The sequence below is a fragment of the Danio rerio genome, chromosome 14 (assembly GCF_049306965.1).
Source record: "Danio rerio strain Tuebingen ecotype United States chromosome 14, GRCz12tu, whole genome shotgun sequence".
In the NCBI taxonomy this organism is placed as follows: domain Eukaryota; kingdom Metazoa; phylum Chordata; class Actinopteri; order Cypriniformes; family Danionidae; genus Danio; species Danio rerio.
In genome coordinates this window covers 1,744,212-1,771,702 of record NC_133189.1, presented here as the reverse complement: position 1 = coordinate 1,771,702, position 27,491 = coordinate 1,744,212, and the positions used below count along the sequence as shown (strand labels likewise).

The window sequence follows — 27,491 nt, the reverse complement described above, 5'->3', positions numbered from 1 at the left end:
ACAATAATGATAATATAAATAATAATAATAATAATAATAATAATAATAATATAAATATTAATAATAATATTATTATAAATATTATAAATAATAATAATAATAATGATGATAGCAATAATAATAATATTAATAATGATAGCAATAATAATTATAACAATAATGATAATATAAATAATAATAATAATAATAATAATAATAATAATAATAATAATAATAATAATAATAATAATAATATAAAGGGGCGGCTCGGTGGCTCAGTGGTTAGCACTGTCGCCTCACAGCAAGAAGGTCACTCATTCGAGTCCCGGCCGGGTCAGTTTGCATTTCTGTGTGGTTATCTGTTGCATAAAACATATGCTGGAATAGTTGGCAGGTCATTCCACTGCGGTGACCTCTGAAATAGAGACTAATTTGAAGGAAAATTAACGAATAAATGAATAATAAGAACAATAATAAGAATGCCATTTATCTTTGTATTTTTGTATTTATCTTTGTCTAAATCTAAGCTGGTTGTTTTGGTTGTAATGGTTTAACCAAGACTAAAATCTAAAAATGCCAATGGGAAAAACACTTCCAGATTCAAGGCTGTTGAAGAACTCATACTGATGCAATATTTTTCCAAAAAGGGTGTGGTGTTAAATTGGAATTTTAAAGGGTTCATAGTTCACCCAATAAATGACCTCATGTGGTTATAAACCTTAATGAGTTTCTTTCTTGTGCTGAAAACTAATTTTAAAAAGACGCTGGCACCCATTTATGTCCATAGTAGGAAAAATTAACAGAATAAAACAAAAAAAATGCATTTTTGCATGAACTATCCCTTTAAATGAGTTAAATGATGAAGAAGTGTTGCTCAGTTCATTCATTTTCAATCAAAAATGATCATCTATTCTGAAGCGGCTTCTGCCAGATCAATATCTGACTCTCTGCTTCCCGTCTGAGCCGATCACAGCACGCATCAATCAAATCTGATGACACACGTCAAAAATCTGCCATTTACAATCTCAGTGTTGACGATCACACAGCCGCAGTTTAATGTCCCCGTCCTGAATTTAATTAAAACCGTATCAGCAAGTGAACTTTAATTCAAATCTAATCACAAGCAGCTAAAAAAAAAAGTTAAAACGTTGAGCTTTGTGTCCTGAAAAAGTTTTCGCAGGGGGAAAAAATGAGGATTTAAACTACATCTGGATTTAAATTCGAAAGCAAGTATACCATTGTTTTATAATGTTTATATATACAGTGTTACTGTACATACATTATCTGGCAAAAGTTGTGGATCCCAGTTGTAAGAGCAACAAATAATAGCTTGACTTCTAGTTGATCATTTGGAAAATTGAAGGGGTCGTAGACGACTGTAAGGACCGGAAAGTGGCATGAGGGGGTGGATTGGGGAGGGTGGCAGAATTCGTGGACGAAAGTACAGACAGGGGGTTTAGGGTTAGGAGACGGTGGATGAGGTGTTGGATAGGTGGCCTCTATGGGCGTTCTGGCTCTGTTATATATTTTTAAAGTGTCGTTTAAACACTTACAGTGCCTGTTACGACGGGGAGGAATGACAAAGACAGCTGGAGGTAAGATCCAATATGCAGGTTTATTTAGCGTCAGGCAAGCAATGGTCAAATCAGGTGTAAATGGGTATGTGCAGGCAAATCCAGAATCATAGTCAATATACAGGCAATAGGTCATAAGGCAGGCGGCTAAACAGGAGAACACGGATTTACAAGGCTAGGGTAAAGCATGGATAAACAAGACAGGGAGAAACGCGTTGTAATGTCACTTAGGAGTAAACAAGACTCGGCAAACAGGATGGGTGAATGAGTGGCTTATGAATGGTGTGCTATCAGTCTCTGACAAGGTTCAGCTGGTGAGTGTAATCAAGCTAGATGAATGAGCAGGCGTGAGTGTCTGGGAGAGCATGTATGAATATGTAGTCCAGGGGAAGGTGGAAGTGTAGTCCATAGTGTTCGTGTGAGAACCAGCGATCTCTGGAGAGCGATCGCTGGTTATGTGACAGTGCCTATCGGTGGGTTAGATCTCCCGACATTTCAGTGGTATTAATATATATATATATATATACTGGAAGGTCAAATTTTTATTTAATTTAACTTGTTTTATAATTATTTAAACTTGCTCCACTTTCCCTCACCAAACATTTAAGCTATAGGGGAATTTATTAAACCAAATTGTCCATAGTGTGTGTGTGAGTGTGTGTGTGTGTGTGTGTGTGTGTGTGTGTGTGTGTGTGTGTGTGTGTGTGTGTGTGTGTGTGTGTGTGTGAATGATTGTGTATGGGTGTTTCCCACAACAGGGTTGCGGCTGGAAGGGCATCCGCTGTGTAAAACATGCTGGAATAGTTGGTGGTTCATTCCACTGTGGAGACCCCTGATAAATAAGGGACTATGCCAAAGGAAACTGAATGTTATCATCATCATCATCATCATTATCATTACCATCATTATTATTTCCAATACAGACCAGTGCAAACTCTATTCCACACATCTTGTTTTGACATATGTGACATCAGCTTTCTGTAATTTGCACCCTGAGCTTAACGACTAAATCAAAAATCCTACAGAATGAGCTTTTTTTTAATTTCAGAAACTACACGCACGCACAGTTTCCTCTTAGGGTCAGAATTAGTGGTAAGATTGAGGCAGGCTGATAGAAAACACAGTGTGTTGAGTACTATTGAACGTCCCCATAACTCACAAAAACAAACCTGTGTGTGTCTGTCTGTAAGTGTGTTTGTGTGCGAGCGTGCCTGTGTGTGTGTGTGTCCAACAGGTGCTGGTGTCTTTCAGCCAGTGTAATGTGTCTGTCGGACATGAGCGATGGGTTCGGGACCCTTCAGACGAAAACCCTCCAAACCATCGCCTTTGCCACGTTACCATGACAACAGCGCTTCCAAGGTAACAGGCGGCAAAGGAGTGAGTGTGTGAGTAGAGTAATAAATAACATGAGCATGTTACACACACACACACACACACACACACATACACACACACACACACACACACACACTCTTCGCTTCTGCAACCTGTTAACTCTCTTCAGGTTAACACTGTAATGCTCTCACTGCAGCACAGCTTCATGACTCATGTAATGTGTATGTGTGTGTGACAGAGAGAGTGTGTGTAAATGTGTGCGCATGCATGTGAGTGAAAGAGTGTTTGTGCCTGTTTGTGCCAGAGCTAGCCTCAGTCAAGCAGCACTTGTTGCTCAGTTTAGCGAGGATGTGTGTGAGTCATCTGATGACCGAAAACACTCACGCATGCATGCACACACACACAAATGCATGGCGTTCAAGAATGCAAACATGCTTTTTGAAGTCTGAAGTTCTCTGTTACGCACACACACATGCACGCACATGCGCGCACACACACACGCACACGCACATAATAGTTGATGTCTTACCTCTGGACGGTCGTCTCGATCTCGTCTGCAAGGTCAGTGTGCCAACAACCGCCCCCATGTTGTCACCGTGGAAACAGACGTGTGTGTGAGTGCGTGTGTGTGTCCGTCACGTGTGTTTTCAGTCTCTCGCTCTCTTTCTCTGTCCAGCCTTCATTCTGTCTTCTGTGATTCTAGCGCTCCTGCCTCTTCAGCTGCTCTCTTTCTGCTTGGATTTACCCCTCCCTCCACCATCACACTCTCTCTCTCTCACACACACACACACACAGGCGCACACACTCGTTCATCTTTACTGACGCCGTCTGCACTGCCATATGACATTCAGTCAGTCTCACAAAAACATGTCTCAACCATATTTTACACCCGTGCATCCTTTATAAACACACATGTAGTTGAATTATTCGCCCACCGGTGAATTTCTTTGTCAAATATTTCCCAAATGATGTTGGAAATTTCTCACAGTATTTCCTATAATATTTTTTTCCTCCAGAGAAAGTCTTATTTGTTTTATTTCGACTAGAATAAAAGCAGTTTTTAATTCCATTGAAGCCATTTCAATATTATTCAACATTATTAGCCCCCTTAAGCAATATTTGTTTTGATTGTCTCCAGAACAAACCACTTTTATACAATGACTTGCCTAATTACCCAAACTTGCCCCCCCCCTCTTTCCAATGACTCAATCAAATAAAAACATAAATTTTATATTTAAAAAGACTTAAAAGCAATGTAAAATCAAGGTAAATCTATGTGGTAGCAGTGCACTTTTCTCTTACATCTGCTTTCGAAAACACTATGGGTTGGGTTTAGGAAAGTCCACCTTTGTGTCGACATGTGCAAAAATAATATGCAATTAAAATGCACAACAAAACACATCCTAAGTAACGTATTTCAAATTCGAAAAAATATAGACAGCACCCTATAGTGTATTTGTCATCCGAAACATCCAAAACATAACTTAAATAACGTATTTTATCTTTGTTAAATAGAAAGCGCCCTCTTGTGGATTTGTCATCTGAAATGTTCAAAACATACCTTAAATAACGTATTTTATCTTCGTAAACTTATAAAAAAGCGCCCTCTAGTGGATTTGTCATCTTAAATGTACAAAACATACCTTAAATAACGTATTTTATCTTCGTAAAATTATAGAAAGCACCCTCTGGTGGATTTGTCATCTGAAACAAACAAAACATACCTTAAGTAACGTATTTGAAATTCACGAAAATGTAGAAAGTGCCCTTAAGTGGATTTGTCAACTAGAACATACAACAAAACATTTTAGATTCACACAAATGTAGACTACGCCATCAAGTGTTTTTGTCATCTTAAACGTACAAAACATTAACCTTAAGTAACATATTTTATATTTGCAAAACTGTAAAAACCGCCCTCCAGTGGATTTGTCATCTGAAAGTAACTCATTTCATGATTGCTAAGTTGTAAAAAGCACGCCCTACTGCATTTTCCATCTGAAATGTACAACAAAACGTAGCCTAAGTAGGGTATTTCAGATTCACATCAATATAGACAGCGCCCTCTGGTGGATTTGTCAACTAAAAAAATACAAAACATAGCTTAATGTAATTTATATTCGCAAAATTATAGAAAGCGCCCTCTAGCGGATTTGTCATCTGAAATGTACAAAACGTCTCCTATGTAACGCATTTCATCTTTGCAAAACTGTAGAAAGCTTCCTCTAGTGCATGCCATCTGAAAGTAACGCAATTCATATTCGCAAAAATGTAGACAGCACCCTCTAGTGGATTTGTCATCTGAAAAGTACAAAAGACACTTTAAGTAACGTATTTTTATATTAGCAAAATTCCAGAAAGCGCCCTCTAGTGGATTTGTCATCTGAAAGTAACGCAATTCATATTTGCAAAAATGTAGACAGCACACTTTGGTGGATTTGCCATATGAAAAGTACAAAAGACACTTTAAGTAACGTATTTTTATATTAGCAAAATTGCAGAAACCGCCCTTTAGTGGGTTTGTCATCTGAAAATAAGGTATTTCATATTCGCAAAAATGTAGAAAGCGGCCTCTATTGGATTTGCCATCTGAAAAGTACAAAAGACACCTCAAGCAACGTATTTCCTATTTGCAAAACTGCATAAAGCGCCCTCTAGTGGATTTGTCATCTAAATGTGCAACAATACGAACAAAAAGTAATGTATCTTACAATTCGCAAAAATGTATTCTGAAGCACGAGTTAGCAAATGAGCCTTGGCTGTACACTTCAATAACAGCATTCTCAAAACGAGACACTTGTGTGCTCTATATGTGGAAGATCATGCGTATGTGTGTTTGCTGATTTTATGAGCATCAGTGTAAATGTCACGGGTGTCTACTCCTTCCTGCTGATTCATTAGCGTCCAAGGACTTCCAATGACACAGACACTAATTATTAACAGACAGTCATAATCACCCAAACCTGTTCCTGAATCATCTTGAGGTGAAACCCCAGATTGTAAACATCTGATAAATGACTTCTGCATTTAAAATAATATACCGTTAATCAATGCATACTGCTTCATATAGTGCTATTATTAAATGTATATATCATCATTTTCCTTCGATATAGTCTCTTTATTCATAGGGGTCGCCACAGTGGAGTGAACCGCCAACTTATCTAGCATATGTTTTACACAACGGATGCCATTCAAGAGAATAATATTACAACCTTTCTACTTTAAGATTTTGGATTTGTGTCTAATAGTGAAATTTACAAGCAATTTCTGAATATTTTTTCCTCCAGCAGTTTTCATGGCATAGTTTATCCCTACAGTGGCGGCGCACGGCTGTCAGATTAAACCCACAGGAAAGATATCGCTCAAGAGTCTTTCAGGGATATGATTCATGCGGATCAATTACATAAGGGATAATATACTCACACAGACTTTATGGCAAAATAAAGCCTGATAAGGAAATCATCATCATCATCATCATCATCATCATCATCCTCATATATTCACCACCTGATGATCTCACTTACTGTACACAAGCATACTGTACTAACAGGGGCTCTAACACTGACTAGTTCAGCCCACATGATGAAAACACTACAGTGATTTAACACTTTTTCTATACTATGGAAAAGTACTCAAGTTAATCTGCTGTGCTGATCTTGCAGTTGCTATGGCAACACAAAAAATATGAATTATTGCTGTGGTTAAAAAAAACTATAAATGAATCTGTTGTGGTGATTCTGCAGTTGCTATGGTGACAAATCTGCTAATTAATCTCTTGTGGTAATTCTAGTTGCTATGGTAACAACATTAACAGCAATTAATCTGCTGTTGTGATTTTGCTGTTGCTATGGTAACAGCAACTACAGTAATTAATCTGTTGTGGTGATTCTACAGTAGTTATGGTAACACAACAACAACAGTAATTAATCTGCTGAGGCGATTCGGCAGTTGCTATGGTAACAAAAATGATAGTAATTAATCTGCTGCTGTAATTTTGCAGTTGCTATGGTAACACAACCACTATAGTAATTAATCTGTTGTGGTGATTCTACAGTTGCTATGTTAACACAAAAACTATTGTAACTAATCTGTTGTGGTGATTCTGCAGTTGCTATGGTAACAAAAACTACTAATTAATCTCTTGTGTTAATTCTAGTTGTTATGGTAACAACATTTATAGTAATTAATCTGCTGTTGTGATTCAGCGGTCGCTATGGTAACACAACAACTACAGTAATCAATCTGTTGTGGTGATTCTGCAGTTGCTATGGTAACAAAAACTATGGTAATTAATCTGTTGTGGCGATTCTGCGGTTGCTATGGTAACACAAAAACTATAGTAATTAATCAGTTTTGGTGATTGCAGTTGCTATGGTAACAAAAACTATAGTTAATAATCTGTTGAGATTTTGCAGTTGCTATGGTAACACAAAACCTATAATAATTAATCTGTTTTGGTGATTGCAGTTGCTATGGTAACACAAAACCTATAATAATTAATCTGTTTTGGTGATTGCAGTTGCTATGGTAACAAAAACTATAGTAATTAATCTGTTGTGGTGATTCTGCAGTTGCTATGGTAACAAAAACTATAGTAATTAATCTGTTGTGGTGATTCTGCAGTTGCTATGGTAACAAAAACTATAGTAATTAATCTGTTGTGGTGATTCTGCAGTTGCTATGGTAACAAAAACTATAGTAATTAATCTGATGTGGTGATTCTGCAGTTGCTATGGTAACAAAAACTATAGTAGTTAATCAAATGCATATAGATACGTATAGTTAAATATCAAACACACATAGTTAAAGAAAGACATTAGTTAAAATTAGGAATTTAATTAATATTCTTAATTATTGGGTAAAAATAAACAAATAAATAACAGAGATAAAATAAATACATAAAATCAAATAATCTCACAACAAGAAGGTCGCTGGTTTGAGTCCCGGCTGGGTCAGTTGGCATTTCTGTGTGGAGTTTGCATGTTCTCCCCGTGTTGGTGTGGGTTTCCGCTGGGTGCTCTGGTTTCCCCCACAGTCCAAACACATGCGCTGTAGGGGAACTGATGAACTAAACATATGTGAAACATATGCTGGAATAGTTGGTGGTTCATTCCGCTGTAGCAACCCCTGATGAATAAAAGGACTAAGCTGAAAGAAAATGAATAAATGAACATCAATACATTTAATAAATAAATAATACAAATATATTCGCTGGAATTTTTTACATGAATCAATAAGTTTAAATAGAAAGAAAGAAAGAAAGAAAGAAAGAAAGAAAGAAAGAAAGAAAGATGTTGCCTGATGCCTGCAATAAATAATTAAGAAACAGTTTACCACTGAATCAACTAATAAGAATGGCGTATTCCCAGAGAGGCGTATAATATGCTTATTGAATAATTAAAAACATCATAAGGCTGTGGTTAATGTGAAGCGTGGGAGCTTTAATAAATAAGACGGATGTTGAAGGGCTGAATGTGCAGGAGGAGGAGGTGGAGCGTTTTCATAAACACTCATCTGCATGAAACTCTTCCACAGCGGAAAGACATTACTGGGATGGGAAAAAAAATCATGTGCTGCATTAATCAGACAGAGACGTGATGTCTGTCTGTCTGTCCATCCATCTGTATGTCCGTCTGTCTGTCTGACTGTTTGTCTGTCCATGGGAATGTCTGTCTGTCTTTCTGTGTTAATGTTCTTCTATCTATCTGTCTGTCTATGCCTGTTTGTCTCTTAGTCAGCATGTTTTTCTGTCTGCCTGTTTGTCTGTCTGTCTGTCAGTCTGTCTGTCTGCCTGTTTGACTGTCTGTCTGTCTGTCTGTCCATCTGCCTGTCTGTTCCATCTGTCTGTTCATCTGCCTGTTTTTCTGTATGTCTGTCCTTCCATCTGTCTGTCTGTCTGTCTGTCTGTCTGTCTGTCTGTCTGTCTGTCTGTCTGTCCATCTGTCTATCCATCTGTTTGTTTATTTGTCTGTCCGTCTGTTTATCAATTTGTCTTTCTGTCTGTCCATCTGCCTGTCTGTCTGTTCATCTGCTTGATGTGTCTATCTGTCTGTCAGTCTGGCTGTTTTTCTGTCCATGTGTCTGTCTGTCTATCCATCTGTCTGCCTGTCCATCTGCTTGGCCATATATCTGTTCGTCTTTAAATCCGTCTGTGTATCTGTCCATTGCTCTGTCTGTCCATCTGTCTGCCTATTTGTCTCTATCTATTTATCTATTTATCTATTTATCTATCTATCTATCTATCTATCTATCTATCTATCTATCTATCTATCTATCTATCTATCTATCTATCTATCTATCTATCTATCTATCTATCTATCTATCTATCTATCTATCATCTATCTATCTATCTATCTATCTGGCTGTCTGTCTGTCTGTCTGTCTGTTCCTCTAAACACACACACACACACACAAACAAACACACACACACGAATAAAGTGTTTCTCTGCAGTGTGATGTTTGACACCCAGCAGCGCTTTAATAAAGACTGAAACGGAGCTGGAGATGAAGACGAGCGCCAGAGAATTGGCTGTAGACTTTTATTACAAGGTCGCAGTGACAGAAGGAAGAGAAATAACGGCAGGACGCGCCTTTTTTTTTTTGCCGTCTGTTTTCTGCGATGATTTCTGTCACACAGACAGATTGAAGGAAACAGTGTGTCTGAACACATGAATATCAATGCTGCGCGCTGGCGTGTGTCTGTGAAGGTTAGATAGAGATGGAAATACACTAAATAAAAAGCCTGGATTTGCTCTGATATGCCTTAAAAGGGGACGGTTCATACTGATATGAAAAAACACGTCCTCACTTACTCATCCTCATATTGTTCTACACTGTAAACATATCTGTATTTTGGGATTTACAGATGTTTTCTGTTTATTAATGGTTATGAATTGCATTATGGGATGTTGATCTCTGCAACCCAGTACTGGGAAACACCCATACACTCTAACATTCCAATTTAGTTCATCAATTCCCCTATAGCGCATGTGTTTGGACTGTGGGGGAAACCGGAGCATCCGGAGGAAACCCACGCTAACACAAGGAGAACATGCAAACTCCACACAGAAACTGACCCATCCGGGACTTGACCACTGACCTTCTTGCTGTGAGGCCACAGTGCTAACCACTGAGCCACCATGACGAGTGCTGATATTTTTATTTCATGTATATCACTTACTATAAATAAATCAGAATAACGAAAGCATTCGGTTACACTTACCCTACATAGCAACATCTCTCTGGCCCAGCTCTGGCCCACACAATCAGCTTTTGCTTGGCCCACATGCTGCAGTGAATTACGGTACATGCTTGGACCAAGTCTGGCTTCTAGACAAGGGCCAAACATGGACCATATCTGGACCAAGTCTCAGCCAAGTTAATTACCCATAACTGGGCCTGAACTGGGCCAGATATGTTGGTGTGTCACGACTGCAGCTAATTTGATAAACCAATGTAGCATTTTGCTTTATGGCCGTACTTTTTCTCGAAGTGATCTAATTGGTAGAAATTAAATGCATTTTAAAAGTGGGTCAAGATAGGCCAAGCTTACGTGGCCCACATATACATTATTAACATCTGGGCCAAATTCTACATTTGATATCTGGCCCAAGTCTTGTGTGCCGCCTTAAAGACAGTGCTACCTCTGCCAAACCTGGGCCATGTTTGGCCCACATGCTATATGCCAGTGCCGGACGAATGCCTGCTGTGCCAGCCTTATACCAAATCTGGGCCAGAATTCTTTGCTACCTGGGACAGCTAAAACCGACTGAAATCCTTCAGACATCTTGATCTGATCGACACAAAAACTTCACCCTGACTTCAACACAAATCCCTTCACATCTCCTATTCTGACAGCAGCTCTATTGTAGTCATTCATCATAAATAAAACATGTCTAACACAAACACATCTGAAGGAAATCCATCTGAAAGAGACGTGTAGACGTTCACTCACTAATCAACTCAACGGGAACACCCACTCGGTGTTTGAATAAAAATATTATGCAACTCATTCATGAATCACTGTTCATTCACACACACTGTTACGCAACTCAGTAATTACCGTGAACATGACAGCATAAATCAAATGTCAATTTTAAAAGCACTCGCATTAATTCAACTAATAATCAAAAGCAAACAGTAAATATTTACACAACAGCTCCAAATATGATCAGATGAACATTACAGATGCTGTTTGTTCAGATGTCTCAAGTCAATCTTACAAAATGTTGATTATCTTAATTCTGATGCTGTTCCTCAACAACACTCCACATCTGTTTGTTGGACATTAAAGCATATTTTACAAATATTTAGATGTAATGCAGTTGTAGATGTAGCAAGGACATTTTTCACAGTATTACCTATTATGTTAGGTTTATTTATGAACAAATTTCGAGAGGATCACACGCTTATGATTGTTCACAGCTGTTCCAACTTTAGCTAATAACTGATTATCCAATCAGACGATCCTTAACTCACTATAAATAACCAGACTTTTCTCATCTAAATATCTTCGTCTCGAAGAAACCCTCCCACCCAACCCTACTTTCCCTCCTGTCAAACGGGCGTCACATGTGGCCAGCGATTAGCCCTGTTGTCTCACAGCAAGAATGCCCCTGGTTTAATTCCTTTCCAAACCAGACGGCATTTCTGTGCGGAGTTTGCTCTTTCTCCCTGTGGGTTTTCCCCGCGTCCTCCGGTTTCCTCCCACAGTTCAAAAACAAGCACTCTAACAATTATTCCAAAATATTTTAGCTAAACTCTGAGTACACCTTCAGCATCCATATCTGACACTTAGCTACAATAAGCAAGAGGGGGAGTCATCGAGATCTACCTGAGCTCAAACTCCCCTCTCGCCGGGAGGGAGCCCAGGGCTCGAGGATCTTATAAGCTCAGGGCTCTCTCCCGGGACAGCACGCCAAACTAGCTTTACTATCAATCGTCAGCTAAGTGTGAAGTCTCGAAATATGGGGTTTTTTTTCTGGGCAACGTTTTTTTTATTTTACTTTGGCTGGAATATGTATTTTATTTGTTTTAAATGTAAAAAAACTGATGAGGTCAATATTATTAGGTCAATATTATTATCATATTATAAGCCCCACTTTAGAAATATATTTTATTTCTGAGTGGCTGCATAACAAACCTATGACTTGCCTAATTAAACAAACTTGCCTAGTTAACCTAATTAACCAGGTTAAGCTTTTAAAAATCGCACTTTAAGCTGAAGATTTTGATTTATTATTTGTGGCCTTACTTCAATTTGTACCATGGTTTCTCTAAAAAAAATGACCATTGTGTTTTTGTTTTTACTCTGTAACAGAGGAGGTTTGTCCATCAGGTGCATGTGTGTGGATGAAGGTCACTGTACATACTGTGAGAAATAATTGACGAACAACTGCTGAATTATTGAATATTAAAGCGCACCTATGGTGGAAATGCTCCACAAACACGCATTCGCACTATTATTCTACCTACCTTCCATACAAACTGACGAAAACAAGTTACTTACGCAAGACTACTCTATGCATTAATATAGGATCAAAATTCTTCTCTTAGCTTAAAGGTTATGTAAAACAAGTAGCGCTCAATCATGTTGATTGTGTGGTACATTCACAGGTAAGCATTATTTTCCTTGATTATTCCTTGGAGTTTAAGTAAAGTGTCTGGTGCATATGTAGAGAATAGTGTTTCTACGGGTGGTTTGTCAAGCCCACTCACCTGTGTGAGGCACACTCCAGAAATGCACAATGTTTTATAGCAATATGGAGTGATTGCAAGAAAGTGTCTAGCGCAAGTGTTGGTTAAAGTGTCAGAGAGATAAAAGAGTGTCTTCTACAGGTGGTTTGTCAGGCCCACTCACCTGTGTGAGGCACAATCCAGAAATGCACAATGTTTTATAGCAATATGGAGTGATTGCAAGAAAGTGTCTAGCGCAAGTGTTGGTTAAAGTGTCAGAGAGATGAAAAAGTGTGTTTTCTACAGGTGGTTTGTCAGGCCCACTCACCTGTGTGAGGCACACTCCAGAAATGCACAATGTTTGATAGCAATATGGAGTGGTTGCAGGAAAATGTCTAGCGCAAGTGTTGGTTAAAGTGTCAGAGAGATGAAAAAGTGTGTTTTCTACAGGTGGTTTGTCAGGCCCACTCACCTGTGTGAGGCACACTCCAGAAATGCACAATGTTTGATAGCAATATGGAGTGATTGCAAGAAAGTGTTTAGCGCAAGTGTTGGTTAAAGTGTCAGCGAGATGAAAGAGTGTCTTCTACAGGTGGTTTGTCAGGCCCACTCACCTGTGTGAGGCACACTCCAGAAATGCACAATGTTTGATAGCAATATGGAGTGATTGCAAGAAAGTGTCTAGCGCAAGTGTTGGTTAAAGTGTCAGAGAGATGAAAGAGTGTGTTTTCTACAGGTGGTTTGTCAGGCCCACTCACCTGTGTGAGGCACACTCCAGAAATGCACAATGTTTGATAGCAATATGGAGTGATTGCAGGAAAATGTCTAGCGCAGGTGTTAGTTAAAGTGTCAGAGAGATGAAAGAGTGTCTTCTACAGGTGGTTTGTAAGGCCCACTCACCTGTATGAGGTGCAATCAGTATGATCAGTATGACACTTTCTCCAAACTCTAATAATAATGTAAACATTTGAATTTAACCAAAGCTGCGGAACTTTCTTGAATCCGCCATAAAGGACTCACTGAGGGCAAGCTAAGCAGCCTGATCTGCTCGACATCTGGCTCTGCTCATACTGACATATTACTAATATCAATTACGCAGCGAAGCTCATTTCCCACAGCACGGATGCCAGAAACCCACAGTTCTGCTTCACGGCATGCGTGTGTGTGTCTGTGTCCTCCACCGGGAATCAAACAGCTGCACTGAGAACCGCTCAGACTTTAATGCTCTTGAAGAGCTCAGAAAATGCGCATTCGCATGGAAGACACAAAGGTACCACAGATTAACACATGCATGATGATCTCAACCTCGAAACGATTTCAATGCGTTTGCAGATTAAAAATAAACACGGAAATTTGACGCTGATCATTAAAGATGTTTTTATTTTTGGCTGAGTGTGTTTTTGTGTTGGTCTTTGCTGATTAGGCCTGTCGTGAATGAATAAATATGACACTAAAGCCTCAAGGGTGTCGCACAAGTCTCCGTCTTAATGAGACATTCACTGAATCATATATTCAAAAGGTTTGTTCAAAGCTGTCGACTCATTAGGAAGGCGTTTGAATATGCATACAGCCCTTAAAATACAACATACAGATGATGAAGGCACAACTAGGAGCCTCCTGTGAAATTTCAAATCTTTTATTCAATATATCCCAAGTGATGTGTTTAACGGGGGGCAAAGACATTCTCACAGTGTTCATTCATTCACTTGTCGGCTTAGTCCCTTTATTAATCCGGGGTCGCCACAGTGCAATGAACCGCCAACTTATCCAGCACGGTTTTACACAGCGGATGCCCTTCCAGCCGCAACCCATCTCAAGGAAACATCCACACACACATTCACACACACACTCATACACTACAGACAATTTTAGCCTACTCAATTCACCTGTACCGCATGTCTTTGGACTGTGGGGGAAACCGGAGCATTCTCACAGTATTATTATATATAATTTCTTCTGGGCATCTCAGTGGTTAGCACTGTAGTCTCACAGCAAGAAGGTCGCTGGTTCGAGTCCCGTTTGGGTCAGTTGGCATTTCTGTGTGGAGTTTGCATGTTCTCCTCGTGTTGGTGTGAGTTTCCTCCGGGTGCTCCAGTTTCCCCCCACAGTCCAAACACATGCGCTATAGGGGAATTGAACAAGCTAAAAGGATGTCGCCAGAGTGGCTTTTTGATTTATATTCTTGTGCGTCCCAGAAAAGCAAAAATAAATAAATGTAAAAATAAATAAATAAATAAATAATGTGTTGAAATCACACTGCAGCGACAGGTTTTCTTTTTCTAGATTGCTTCAGAAAACACTATTGGTTGGGTTTAGGGACTGGGGGGTTTAGTTAGTCGACAGCTAGCTGACCTGGACAGGCTGAAGTTTATATTGCGCCCTCTAGTGAATTTATGTGAGAAGACGACACATTAGAGAAATTTGAGATTAGATTTACAAAAACAAAAACTGCGAGCAGACGTACCCTCCGGTTATACATATCCGTAACAAGCCTGGGTTGGAAATATGGAGTCAATTTAGAAAAGCGTCAGGTATAATTCTGCAAAATGTTGCCAGAGTGGCATTTTGGTTTCTTTTCTTGTGCGTCCCCGCCACTAGCTCCACATCTGAAAGAGTTTTTAGCATAGGACCAATGTAGTCCAGCAAAGAACAGGTCCAGAAACAAGGTAAAAGAAAAGCAAAAATAAATGAATGTAATAATAAATAAATAAATAAATAAATAAATAATGTAGTGAAATCACACTGAAGCGACAGGTTTTCTTTTTCTAGATTGCTTCAGAAAACACTATTGGTTGGGTTTAGGGACGGGGAGGGGGGGGTCAGTCAGTCGACAGCTAGCTGACCTGGACAGGCTGAAGTTTATTTTGCTCCCTCTAGTGAATTTATGTGAGAAGACGACACATTAGAGAAATTTGAGATTAAATTTACAAAAACAAAACTGCGAGCAGACGTACCCTCCGGTTATACATATCCGTAACAAGCCTGGGTTGGAAATATGGTGTCAATTTAGAAAAGTGTCAGCTGTAATTCTGCAAGAGTGGCTTTTTGGTTTCTTTTCTTGTGCGTCCCAGCAACTAGCTCCACATCTGAGTTTTCAGCATAGGGCTAATGTAGTCATCCACCTTCACAATTTATAATGTTGCAGCGTGTATTTGAATAATGATGGCTGGTTCCTTTACTTGAAAGCTCAGATTTGACCATCATAATTTGTTTTGTTTATAAAGTTTGGGGTTTATTATTGACACTTTACAGATGTTGATCTACCTTAAAGTTTGCTGTGATTGTTCCGCGTTTGCATTTTACCATTGAACACACTTAGTAACATTTATTTAGCAATAGCAAGACTATCTTTAACACTTATGTTTATTTTATTATAAGACACAAGAGGTGAGATTGCTTTGTTTAATTTATTTTTTGTTCCTAAATGGATCGTAGAAGATTCAACAATTATTGATAGCCAATGATATGAAACATGATATTGTGATATTGGGCGAAGCAGTGGCGCAGTAGGTAGTGCTGTCACCTCACAGCAAGAAGGTCGCTGGTTTGAGCCTCAGCTCAGTTGGCGTTTCTGTGTGGAGTTTGCATGTTCTCCCTGCGTTCGTGTGGGTTTCCCCCACAGTCCAAAGACATGAGGTACAGGTGAATTGGGTAGGCTAAATTGTCCGTAGTGTATGAGTGTGTGTGTGTGTGTGAATGTGTGTGTGGATGTTTCCAGAGATGGGTTGCGGCTGGAAGGGCATCCGCTGTGTAAAACCGTGCTGGATAAGTTGGCGGTTCATTCCGCTGTGGATTAATAAAGGGACTAAGCCGACAAGTAAATGAATGAATGAATATCATGATATGTTTTTGCTGTATCGCCTAGCCCGAACACACTCTATCTGATGCATGCAAGTACAGAAATGTAAGCTGAATTACTGTTATGATACTGGAAATCTGTCTTGTGTTTTGAAGGCAGTCTGGTGGTTTAAAGCTCCTCGTATTGACGTGCTACAAGGTGACATTAGTATTGTTGTGAGGCAGAGAGATGAAAATGCAGAGGAGCGTGACAGAGTGTGTACTTCTGTCTCTGTCTCTCTCATCACACACTCTTTTCATTCACCGCTTTTCATTTTTTCTTGGTAACCTGACCTGATTTCCTTCTCTCTCGGTGGAGGTCTCAGTGAAGAGCCGCATGTCTTTATGTAATGAATGAATCATCTGGAGCGTCTGCCGTTTCAGGGCCATTTAAACTCATGTACAGCTGAGAGACCAGGGGAAAGAGACACCGAGAGATGCTACAAAGACATTTAATCTGCCCACAACTTGTGTGTTCAACAGCCCATAAAAACAGCCGTATAATAAACACACTTTCTGGGTAGGTTTTTCACACTCGCTCTCTGGACAGAAACATCTAGAACAGAAACTTCCTTGATTTTGGCAATGAAATGAAGTTTATCTAAACAACAGCTGAGCCGTTCGCAGGTTGATTCCCCAAAAATTAGAGTGTAAACACTGAGGCCCAATCTGTGTTTGAGCAGGTCAACACAATCAACAACCAATCACTCCAGCACTGAAGTCAATGAAGCATCACTAAAGCTCCTACTTTTTTTCAATTCATAAATGTATTATATTTACAGGGTCTGAAGTAAACAGTCACTAGATGCAAAATGAAAGTACACTTTTAGAAATGAAAGTGAGCCGCTTTTTTACGCTTTTATTTAAATAGTACCTTAAAAGTTTCTTTCTTAGAGCTTTTGACTGGTTTCTAGGGCAAATATCTAAAAAAAAATCTGAAACTATTTTGTTTTCAGAAAAAGTTCAAATTAATATGTTTTCTTCAAAAGAAGCAAAACAATCTGCTAGTGGGGCAAGCAAAAAATAAACAACAACAACAATATCAACAATAATAATAATAATAAAATAATAATAATATTAAAATAATAATATAAACAAATACATAAAAATATAAATAAATAAATACATTTAAATAAAAGCAATACAAAAGAAATAAATAAAAGAAAGGAAAATTAAATAAATATATAATAAAAAATAAAATAAACAAAATCTAAAATACAAAATAAATAAAATAAAAATGATAAAAAATAGATGAAATACATCTAAAATAAATAAATAAACAAAAATAAACAAATGAAATAAAAATAAAATAATAAATAAAATAAATATAAAATAAAAGATAAATAAAATAAATAAAATACATAACTAAATTTTAAAAATGTAATAAAAAATTTTATAAATAGAAAAAAAGATACATCATATTTTTTATAAAAAAATATGAAATAAATATAAAATAAAAAAATACATTAAATAAATATTTAAAATAAAATACAAAAAAATAAATTATGTATCTTTAAATATATTTAGATGTGAGAAGCTCATGAAAACTGTTTTAGTGTCTGGGAGCAGCTTGGTTCACAGTAATGATCCACGGGAACTCTGCATGAACATATGAACATGTATTATGATTCACTTAAATGTGAAAATGAAAAACACACCAAAACACACTCTTTCCATATTCATAATAAAACTAATTCTGCTAATCGAATTTCTTCTGAAACAAAAAATATTTTAGATTGTTAGAATAAAGCCTTAAATGTGTAATTAAGGGAGTTTTTTCTTAACTATAGTTAAACTGCTGCTATTTTGGGATTTCCGCCTGGATTTAGCAATTTTAGGATTTATAATTAATTTGTATTTATTTGTTAATGTAAACTAGTAACAGATACATCATAAGACATTCACCAAGACTTACAAATAAACAATATTTTATTGCTGTCATTGCTGGATCAAATTACAGATATTTTACAAAGTAAAAACGACAAAACTGTTAATAATAAACTTAATAAAACATGTTTCATGGTTTCTAAATGTTGTTTTAATTTAGAAGATTTCATGATTTCTTTTGAGAGCACCTCACTACATATGACACTGAGACTTTAAGTCTTTTTTATCTCTATATATATATATATATATATATATATATATATATATATATATATATATATATATATATATATATATATATATATATATAAATATCCATACTTTACATATTCGGGGTCGTACTTGCGCTTCGACATATTTGTTGCAATAATTAAATGAAATTTCACATGTCGCGAACACATTTCAAAATAAAAGTCCGGTATAAGCAAAATAAGCAAAAAAAAATTTACTTTGGTTGTTTTTTTTTTCAGCCAATATGTTTTGCTTGTCTAAAAAATGCTTCTTGATTTAAGAATTTGTAGATAAATGTACAAGAAACAAGACAAAAAAATATAAGTAATAAAAGCATTTTGCAGTGCAGTAACATGCAAACCACACACACACACCCACACACAAAAACATTTTTAAAAATGCTGTTTCTGTTCCTTGACATAATATTTTACTTACCCATAAGTAGGCTATATATGGTGGTCCATTGTGATTTCCATGTTATGAGTATGCCTGATTTCTGAGATTTTAAATAATTTCCCCATCATTAACAGTACATAAAAAGTGCATCACTTTAGAAAAAAGGAAACATCATATTAAATATAATATCCCTTTGTGGTTTAATTAATGATGCATCACAGGGTTAAATTAAAAGCAGCTAAGTGGCTTTGTCAATGCAAACTGAACAAAACCAGCACACACACACACACAGACACACACACAATTAAAGGAATCTGTTCAAACGGAGGCAATTTTCCACGGCAAACCTCTTAGCAATGGCCTAGCGAGATATCTTATTGGTTGCAATATTCCGCACAGGATAATAATGCTAGACTTATAGCAGGAATTAAACCTAAAATCGGTCTGCGCAGTGATTTAGCACGTGTGTTTTGCATTTAGGAGTTTGTTTACATACTGAATTCACTTCGTATCATCAGTCGAGTGTTTGAAATCAGCCCTTTTGTTTGACCAGTTGTGGATTAATATCACAGAGTGAGGAAGAAAGTGTACTATGTATGATATCCAATACAGTCACTAAGGCTAGTTCGATTAGCATTGCATTGCAAATATGCTTATCTAATACCCAGGATGGCTTGAAGAACTGAAATAATCCAGATATCAGCTCAAGCGTTTGTTTGTGTTCATGTTTGATCTATTTTTCCATGTCTGTCATCTTTATCTTCTGCTGCAGTGGTAGCTGATGTCTTTTCTACAGTAATCTATGGGGTTTGTGTAAGGGCGCCCTCTAGCGTCCTGTATGAATGAAGCAGATATAGCATTACAGTGTGTGAGAGAGCTTCAGTACTGACTAAACTCATGTATCTGCACAAATATAATATTGTAAAGCTTCCTATATAAAATATTAGTGGGGGGTGTGCTCATATACTGCATATACAGTTGAAACCAGAAGTTTACATACACTTTAAAAAAAGGAAGATAACCGTTTTTGTTAAGAGTGTCCGATGGTAAATCAAACTAAACGTTTACTATTTTAGGTCCATTAGGATTTCCTAAATCATTGACATTTGCTAAATGCCAGAATAATGAGAATTTTATTATTATAATTTTATTTTATTTTTTTTTTAGAATTTTTGATTAATTTCTAGACAGTCAAAACTTTACAATCATTTCCTTGGTATTTTATTTCTTTTTTTTTTGCTTTGCTTTTAAACTGTATAACTTGTTTTGGGTCTCCTTCCACAAGCTTCTCACAATAGTTTGCAGGAATTTTGGCCCATTCCTCCTGACAGAATTGGTGTAACTGAGTCAGATTTGCTCACACAAGCTTTTTCAACTCTGCCCACAAATGTTCTCTAGGATTGAGATCAGGGCTTTGTGATGGCCACTCCAAAACATTCACTCTGTTGTCTTTAAAGCACATTTGAACTAATTTGGCAGTATGCTTTGGGTCCTGGTCTGCTTGGAAGACCCATTTGTGGCCAAGTTGTAATGTCCTGGCTGATGTGTTGAGATGTTGCTTCAGTATTTCTACATAATGTTCTTTCTTCATGATGCCATCTATGCTGTGAAGTGGACCAGTCCCTCCTGCAGCAAAACAGCCCAACAACATGATGCTGCCGCCCTCATACTTCACAGCTGGGATGTTGTTCCTAGGCTTGTAAGCTTTCATCTTTGTCCTGTAACACTGATCATTATGGCCAAACGGCTTAATCTTGTTGGACATGTCTCCAAACATTAGTCTTTTTCTCAGTTTAGTTTAGCAAACTGTAACCTGGCTTTGTTGTTGATTCTGGCTTGTTGGTTTTCCCATGTTGTCACACAAGGAAGCAGTGTGTTTGAGCTTTTCCTTCAATACTATTCTACAGTTGTGCCTCAAATTAAATCAAATGTTGTCAATTAGCCAATCAGAAACTTCCTCGACAGCATCATCCAAGCTTTTTCAATCATCTTATTGTATGTAAACTTGACCTTCAAGAAAAGTTATAACAGTTTCTCAAACAATATCTCTGTATTTATTCTGCTAATTGGCATAACAGAAACAAGTGATAATCCTAACTTGCCTAAAAAAGAAAAAGTTTAGTCACATTAACATCTGACTTTTTTTAAATGGGTACAGTATGTGCCTTTTAATACAGTGTATGTAAACCTCTGCTTTTAACTGTACATACATTCATTCATTAATTCGGCTAAGTCCCTTATTTATCAGGGGTCCCCACAGTGGAATGAACCACCAACTACTCCAGCATGTTTTACGCAGCAGATGCCCCACCAGCCAACACTGGGAAACATACATATATACAGAAAATGTGCTTTTAAACATCACAACATGTGTAATACAGCTTGATCCCACAACAATCAAACGATAATTGGTGGGCTCCACCAAGACCCTTGACCTGACCTCAAATGCAGCCTTATAAATCAATGCTTGATTACATATTTGGAGATTTTCATACAGACACACACAGAGCGGGTGATTTAATGCCAGAGCGAATACCATAACCTTTTATAGACCGCCAGCTCATTGTGTATTTACACAGCATCTCATGCGGGAACACTGTCCATGTAGAGCCCGAGCGCAAGAAAGATCGATCTATAAGTGAATGTGACACACACACACACACACACGCTAACTCCTACCAACCATAAACACAAAAGCATTTTCTCTCTCATTCACGTCTGTTTGAAAAGGTCAACAAAACTGTTTCCCATCATCATTAACTCTACAAAATTGAAACCACTCATGCAAATACTATAGTATTTTATAACACATATAGTTTTTGATCCAAGTGTATTATACTGTATATATTACACTATTTACAACTCTTTAATAATGTTTGCTCCAGCATACTGTAGTATTAACTATTAGATAAACTGTAATAAATGCTATACTATACTTTTTTACTATAGTAAACTGGGGTGTATTGTAGTATACATTTTAGTTGTAGAAAACTATGGTATTGGGTCCTTTCTTTGTAATTTATGTAGTGTAATTCAAATACTTTAGTAAAATAAATGCTACAGTAAATACTATGTTTTTGAACCATACTATAGTAAAGCGTTTTATACTGTATTTATATATAGTATTCATTCATTCATTCATTCACGGGGGCAGGAGAGAACCACAGACTGCCCTTTCCCCAGACACTTCCTCCAGCTCCTCCGGGGGGTGGGGGGGATCTTAATGCGTTCCCAGGCCAGCCGAGAAACATAGTCCCTCCAGTGTGTCCTGGGTCTTCCCCTAGGCCTTTTCCCAGTGGGACATGCCTGGAACATCTCTCTAGGTAGGCATCTGCAACAGATGCCCAGGCCACCTCAGCTGACTTCTCTCAATGTGGAGGAGCACCGTCTCTACTCTGAGCTCTTCCCGGGTGACAGAGCTCCTCAACCTATCCCTAAGAGTGCGCCCTGCCACCCTGTGAAGGAAACTCATTTCGGCCGCTTGTACTTGAGATCTTGTCCTTTTGATCATGACCCAAAGCTCATGACCATAGGTGAGAGTAGGAAGATAGATTGACCGTTAAAGCAAAAGCCTTTCAGCTCAGCTCCTTCTTTACCAAAACGGACCGGTATATCAACCGCATTACTGCTGCCGCTGCACCAATCCGCCTGTCAATCTCACGCTCCATCCTTCCCTCACTCGTGAACAAAACTCAGAGATACTTGAACTTCTCTACCTGGGGTAAGAACTTTCCTCCAACCTGGAGATGACAGACCACCTTTTTCCGGAGGAGCACCATGGCCTCGGACTTGGAGGTGCTGATTCTCATCCCAGCCACGTCACACTTGGCAGCGAACCTGAAGGTTTATGTTTGAAGCAACCCAAGCTCATTCTGAAAACGTAGTCCCGCGGACATTTCTGGAGACAGCGGAATACGAGGGTACGTACGGCTGCGTTTATTTTTTTCAAGCGAACGCTGCGGGGCGGTGTGACGCTGTTCCCTTTCACGCTGGGAGATGACCAGCTAAAACCAGCTTGACCAGCTTAGCCAGGCTGGGAGCCCAGCCAAAACCAGCTATGTCCAGCTTAAACCTGGCTGGTCAAACTGGTTTTAGCTGGATTTAGCTGGTCATTTTCCAGCCTTACCAGCTAAGACCAGGCTGGAAATGGCTGGAAACCAAACTGGAAATGGTCAAAACCCCTCTAAAACCAGCCTGGTCAACCAGCTAAAACCAGCCTAGGCTGGTTTAAGCTGGATTTTTCAGCAGGATGTGTATGAATGTAAGAGTGTATGGGTATTTCCTAGTGCTGGGTTGCAGCTGAAAGGGCATTCACTATGTAAAACATATGCTGCAATAGTTGGTGGTTCATTCTGCAGTGGCATCCCCAGATAAATAAGGGACTAAGCTGAAGGAACATGAATGAACAAATTAATGAACAAACTGAGGTGTGTTGTAGCACAATATTCCCCATAGTTGTTGGAAACTACAGTGTTGGATCTTTTGTTTACACTACTAGAGTTCTGTGTTACCATAGCAACTGTAGTATTACCAAACAGATTAATCCAAATGCTTACCTACAGCATAGTACTCTCCCAAACCACTACGGTAAATTGCTACAGCATTAAAACAAATCAAATAAAACACCATGAGAGGAACAACCCGAGTCATGTACAGTCCAGATGATCACAGAGATGCTTTTCAGCGCAGACCACCCAGCAACAGAACAGCAGCATGTTAATAAATGCCTTAGAAACCCCAAAACAGCAGCCTAGAGACGCATCAGCAAGTTCTCCCTACGCACCAAACTCTAGCTCCATCATTCGAGTGTTAAAGCAGTCCAGAAACGCAGCCTCCGCTTACCTGAGTGATAGTTCACCTGTTTGCTCTGCATGGAGAAGGTTCCCATGACGAGACCCATGATGCCGTCTGCCGATACACACCTGTAGCACGAGACGGAGACTGGAACGAGTGTGTGCACGTGTGTGTGTTGCGATGTGCGTGTGTGCTCTAACATCGCTGATTCCCCTCTCTCTCTCTCTCACATACTCCTCCTTTCTTTATCCTCCTCCATCAATGCATAATATTAATCTTTCTCTCTTTCTGTCCGTCTCTCGTCCTCCCACCCCGAAGACATAATAGAAAGACAGCCAGAAAGAGAGAGAGAGAGAGGGAGAGTTAATGCCAAAAAAGAAAAAGGACGACACATGGGGAATGAGAAAAACCTCGGGAGACAGAAACACTCTGGCAGAGGAATAAAGAGCCAGAGATTCTGGTGTGTGTGTGTGTGTGTGTTTCAGTGTGCGTCGTCATTCATAGGCAAAAGTGAAAATCCGTCTCTCATTTTGTCTTGATTTCACGGCGCTCTACACACAGCTTTTGCAAGTAAACGCAGGTTAAAAAGGGTTATTGTTCAATTCCGAGTGTGCCCTTACACATAGAGTGGGCTTGACAAACTACCTGAAACACTCTCTTTCACCTCTGACACTTCAACCAACACTTACACAAGTTTTGCACCAGACACTTTCTTACAATCACTCAACATCTCTCTCAAAAATAAAGACAGCAAGAGAGAGAGTTAATGTTGAAAAGGAAGAGGACGACAAAGGAAATGAGAAAAACCTCAGGAGACAGACACACTCTGGAAGAGGAATCAAGAGAGACTGTGGTGTGTGTGGGTGTTTCAGTGCATGTCGTCATTCTTTTATATATATATATATATATATATATATATATATATATAAGCAATATCACACGACTAGCAGTGAAATATGGCTGTATATTGGCACTGGTGGGAGGCGTGCGATGGCACGAGTGCCTTACTGCCCACACCAGTGCCAATATGCAGCCATATCGCACTGCTACTCGTGTGATATTGCGTTTATACAACAGTTTGACGGCATAATTGTGTATATAAAAACAAAATCAATCATGGAGAGTCTCAAAAACCCTTTTGTATGAGGAACTACTTTCTTCCGCGTTGGATTCAAATTATAAGCTGACAGTTAAACAGCTGAGCAAGCATCTTTTAAACTTTAGATCTGTAGTGTCTGCTTTTTGCTGGCTGTCTGTGAGCGGAGTAATACACACAGGGTAAAGAGGCTGTAGGAGTTCTTATATTGCAGAATATCGCACTGCTATCAGCCAATCAGATTTGAGAACCAGACAGAACTGTTGTATAAATATATATATGTGTTTGACAGAGATATATAGAGGATATATAAAGTGGCTTTCCCAGAGATGGGTTGCTGCTGGAAGGGCATCCGCTGCGTAAAAACTTGCTGGATAAGTTGCCGGTTCATTCCGCTGTGGCGACCCTGGATTAATAAAGGGACTAAGCCGACAAGAAAATTAATGAATGAATATAAAGGAGCGACATGGTGGCTTAATGGTCACTGGTTCGAGTCGCGGCAGGGTAAGTTGTTATTTCTGTGTAGAGTTTGCATGTTCTCTCTGTGTTGGCGTGGGTTTCCTCCGGGTTCTCTGGTTTCCCCCACAATCCAAACACATGTGCTATATGAGTGTGTGTGTGTGTGTGTGTGTGTGTGTGTGTGTGTGTGTGTGTGTGTGTGTGTGTGTGTGTGTGTGTGTGTGAATGAGTGTGTGAGTGTGTAAGGGTGTTTCCCAGTACTGGGTTGCAGCTGGGAGGGCAGGTGATGTATAAAGCATATACTGGAATAGATACCCCTGATGAAAAAGGGACGAAGTCAAAGGAAAATGAATGAATGAATAAGATTATTAAAAATACTATTATAACAATAACTATATTTTGATTAATTTTCATAATAAGATTGTGACTTTTATGTCCGTTTGACAATTTAATTAGCTTTGTACATGTTTATAAAGCACATTTAAAAAAACAGCATAAGTGTGTTGCACATAGGAGTACTAAAGACAGAGACAGAAAAATAAAATGTAAAAAACAAATAAGCACAAGTAATAAAAGCATTGCTAATTTATTTCAGCTTTTATTATTTAAAAAAAGTTGCAATTAGCTGGACTCACACTTGCGCAATTTATCCTGTTCAGTAAAGCTGCATTAAAGGAGACAATATGAACTATAATACTGAAACATAAACGGAGAACTTCAGACATGAAAACGAGGACATCTGTAGGTGTTTTGTAGACTGAATTCCTGCCAGTCTGAAAGTGCAAACCCTTTCACAGAATCAAAAACAAAACTGAAGCATGCACCAGAGCTCATGGTTTATATTTATTTCTAGCCTCAAACAAAACCTCAAATCCAGCCGCTGGTTCCTGCTCCTCAAAAATGCTCTTGGAGCTTGAAAGCATGACGTCGATACTCATACATCAGACATTGAGGCATGTTTTGATATTTTCTGCAACATATATTAAATATGAGCTGTCAGATTGCTCGGTCCAAGAGAATAAGGAAAAACAGTTTCCCTAATAAGAACAAAAATCTCCCTCGTTCATCGAACACAACAACACAGACAGACTGTGAATGAAACCGATAGCTTGTGGTTATTGAATACGCTTTAGAAGAGCCTGTCTGCTTCACACAACTCTGTTCTCTGCATATGCAGTTGAAGACAGAATTATTTGCCCTCCTAAATTATTAACCCCCCCTGCATATTTAATTTATTATTATCAATACATCAATATGTTAGCATCAGTATTTTCTGAAGATGTTGCCACTTCTTATGCTGTGTTCACACCAGACATGTGCGAAGCGGGAACATTTTGGGCTCTATCATACACCCGGCGCAATGCAGTGCAAGGCACAACACGATTGTTGTTTGCTAGTTTCAGCTTAACACAAGAGTCGTTTTGATGTTTTGCACCACAATGTTTACATTGCGAATGCATTTGTGCTCATATGTGCGCCCATAGGCGGTATGGTCTAAAAAAGCAGGCGTGTAAAGGCGCATTGCAGGCGAGTTGCTATTTTGAGGAGCTATAATAGACTGCTCAATTGAACAGATCAAAGCAGGTCTAAAGTCCAGCGCAGAGCGCGTTAGTTGTGCGCCTGGCTTACACACTGCTTAATACACACAGCATTTACAGCAATACGCAAATATCTTTACAAATTTAAAAGAATTAAAGGATTAAAATATTACAAAACATTATTTTCCAGCCTACATAAATATGTATATATTAGCGCTGTCAAAATTAGTGCGTTAACGCATGAGATTCATTTTAAATAATCAACGCATTAAAAAAATTAACGCAATTAACGCAGTTGCAGGTTTTTTTTACTTCCTGTTGTGGTGGACGTGTGTTCAGCATGTAATAAATGTGGATAAGACCAAGGAAGCACTTTTTGAAGGCAAGTTCCAGTATAAAACAATTAGTCGCATCACCAGGCTCTCCAGAGTTTCATGCAATTTCGGGTGTTTCAGTTTTAACTTTCGACTTTTGTTGTAAGTTGATACCGCATGGCGAACAGAAAGAAAATCCTCCGCATTTCGTGACTCGGTGTTCCTTTAAGGTAAGGTTCCTTTTAAGGCTACACGGTAGAATTTGAATAAGAGTATTATCTTAATCATATTAAAATCGGAGTATTGGTGTCTTATGTGAATGTACTCAGAACGTCTGGTGAAGACGCGAGCTGTCAAAGACAGGGCATTACTCTGC

At 38.5% G+C, this 27,491-nt stretch overlaps 1 protein-coding gene across 3 annotated transcripts in view; it reads right to left on the bottom strand.

Annotated features, from left to right (window-relative positions):
* kcnip1a (Kv channel interacting protein 1 a) overlaps positions 1–27,491 on the bottom strand; it is a 58,913-nt gene that overhangs the window by 15,970 nt on the left and 15,452 nt on the right. Inside the window, exon 1 of one of the 3 annotated variants that reach the window (XM_073922439.1) lies at positions 23,757–23,994. The exons of 1 other annotated variant lie outside the window; for it this stretch is intronic. In XM_073922439.1, the coding sequence (XP_073778540.1) occupies positions 23,757–23,910 (154 nt within the window). In that variant the 5' untranslated portion in view covers positions 23,911–23,994. Of the gene's footprint in view, positions 1–3,417; positions 3,590–23,756; positions 23,995–27,491 lie in introns of those variants that run through there. One more of the 3 variants, XM_073922438.1, reaches the window with a different exon arrangement.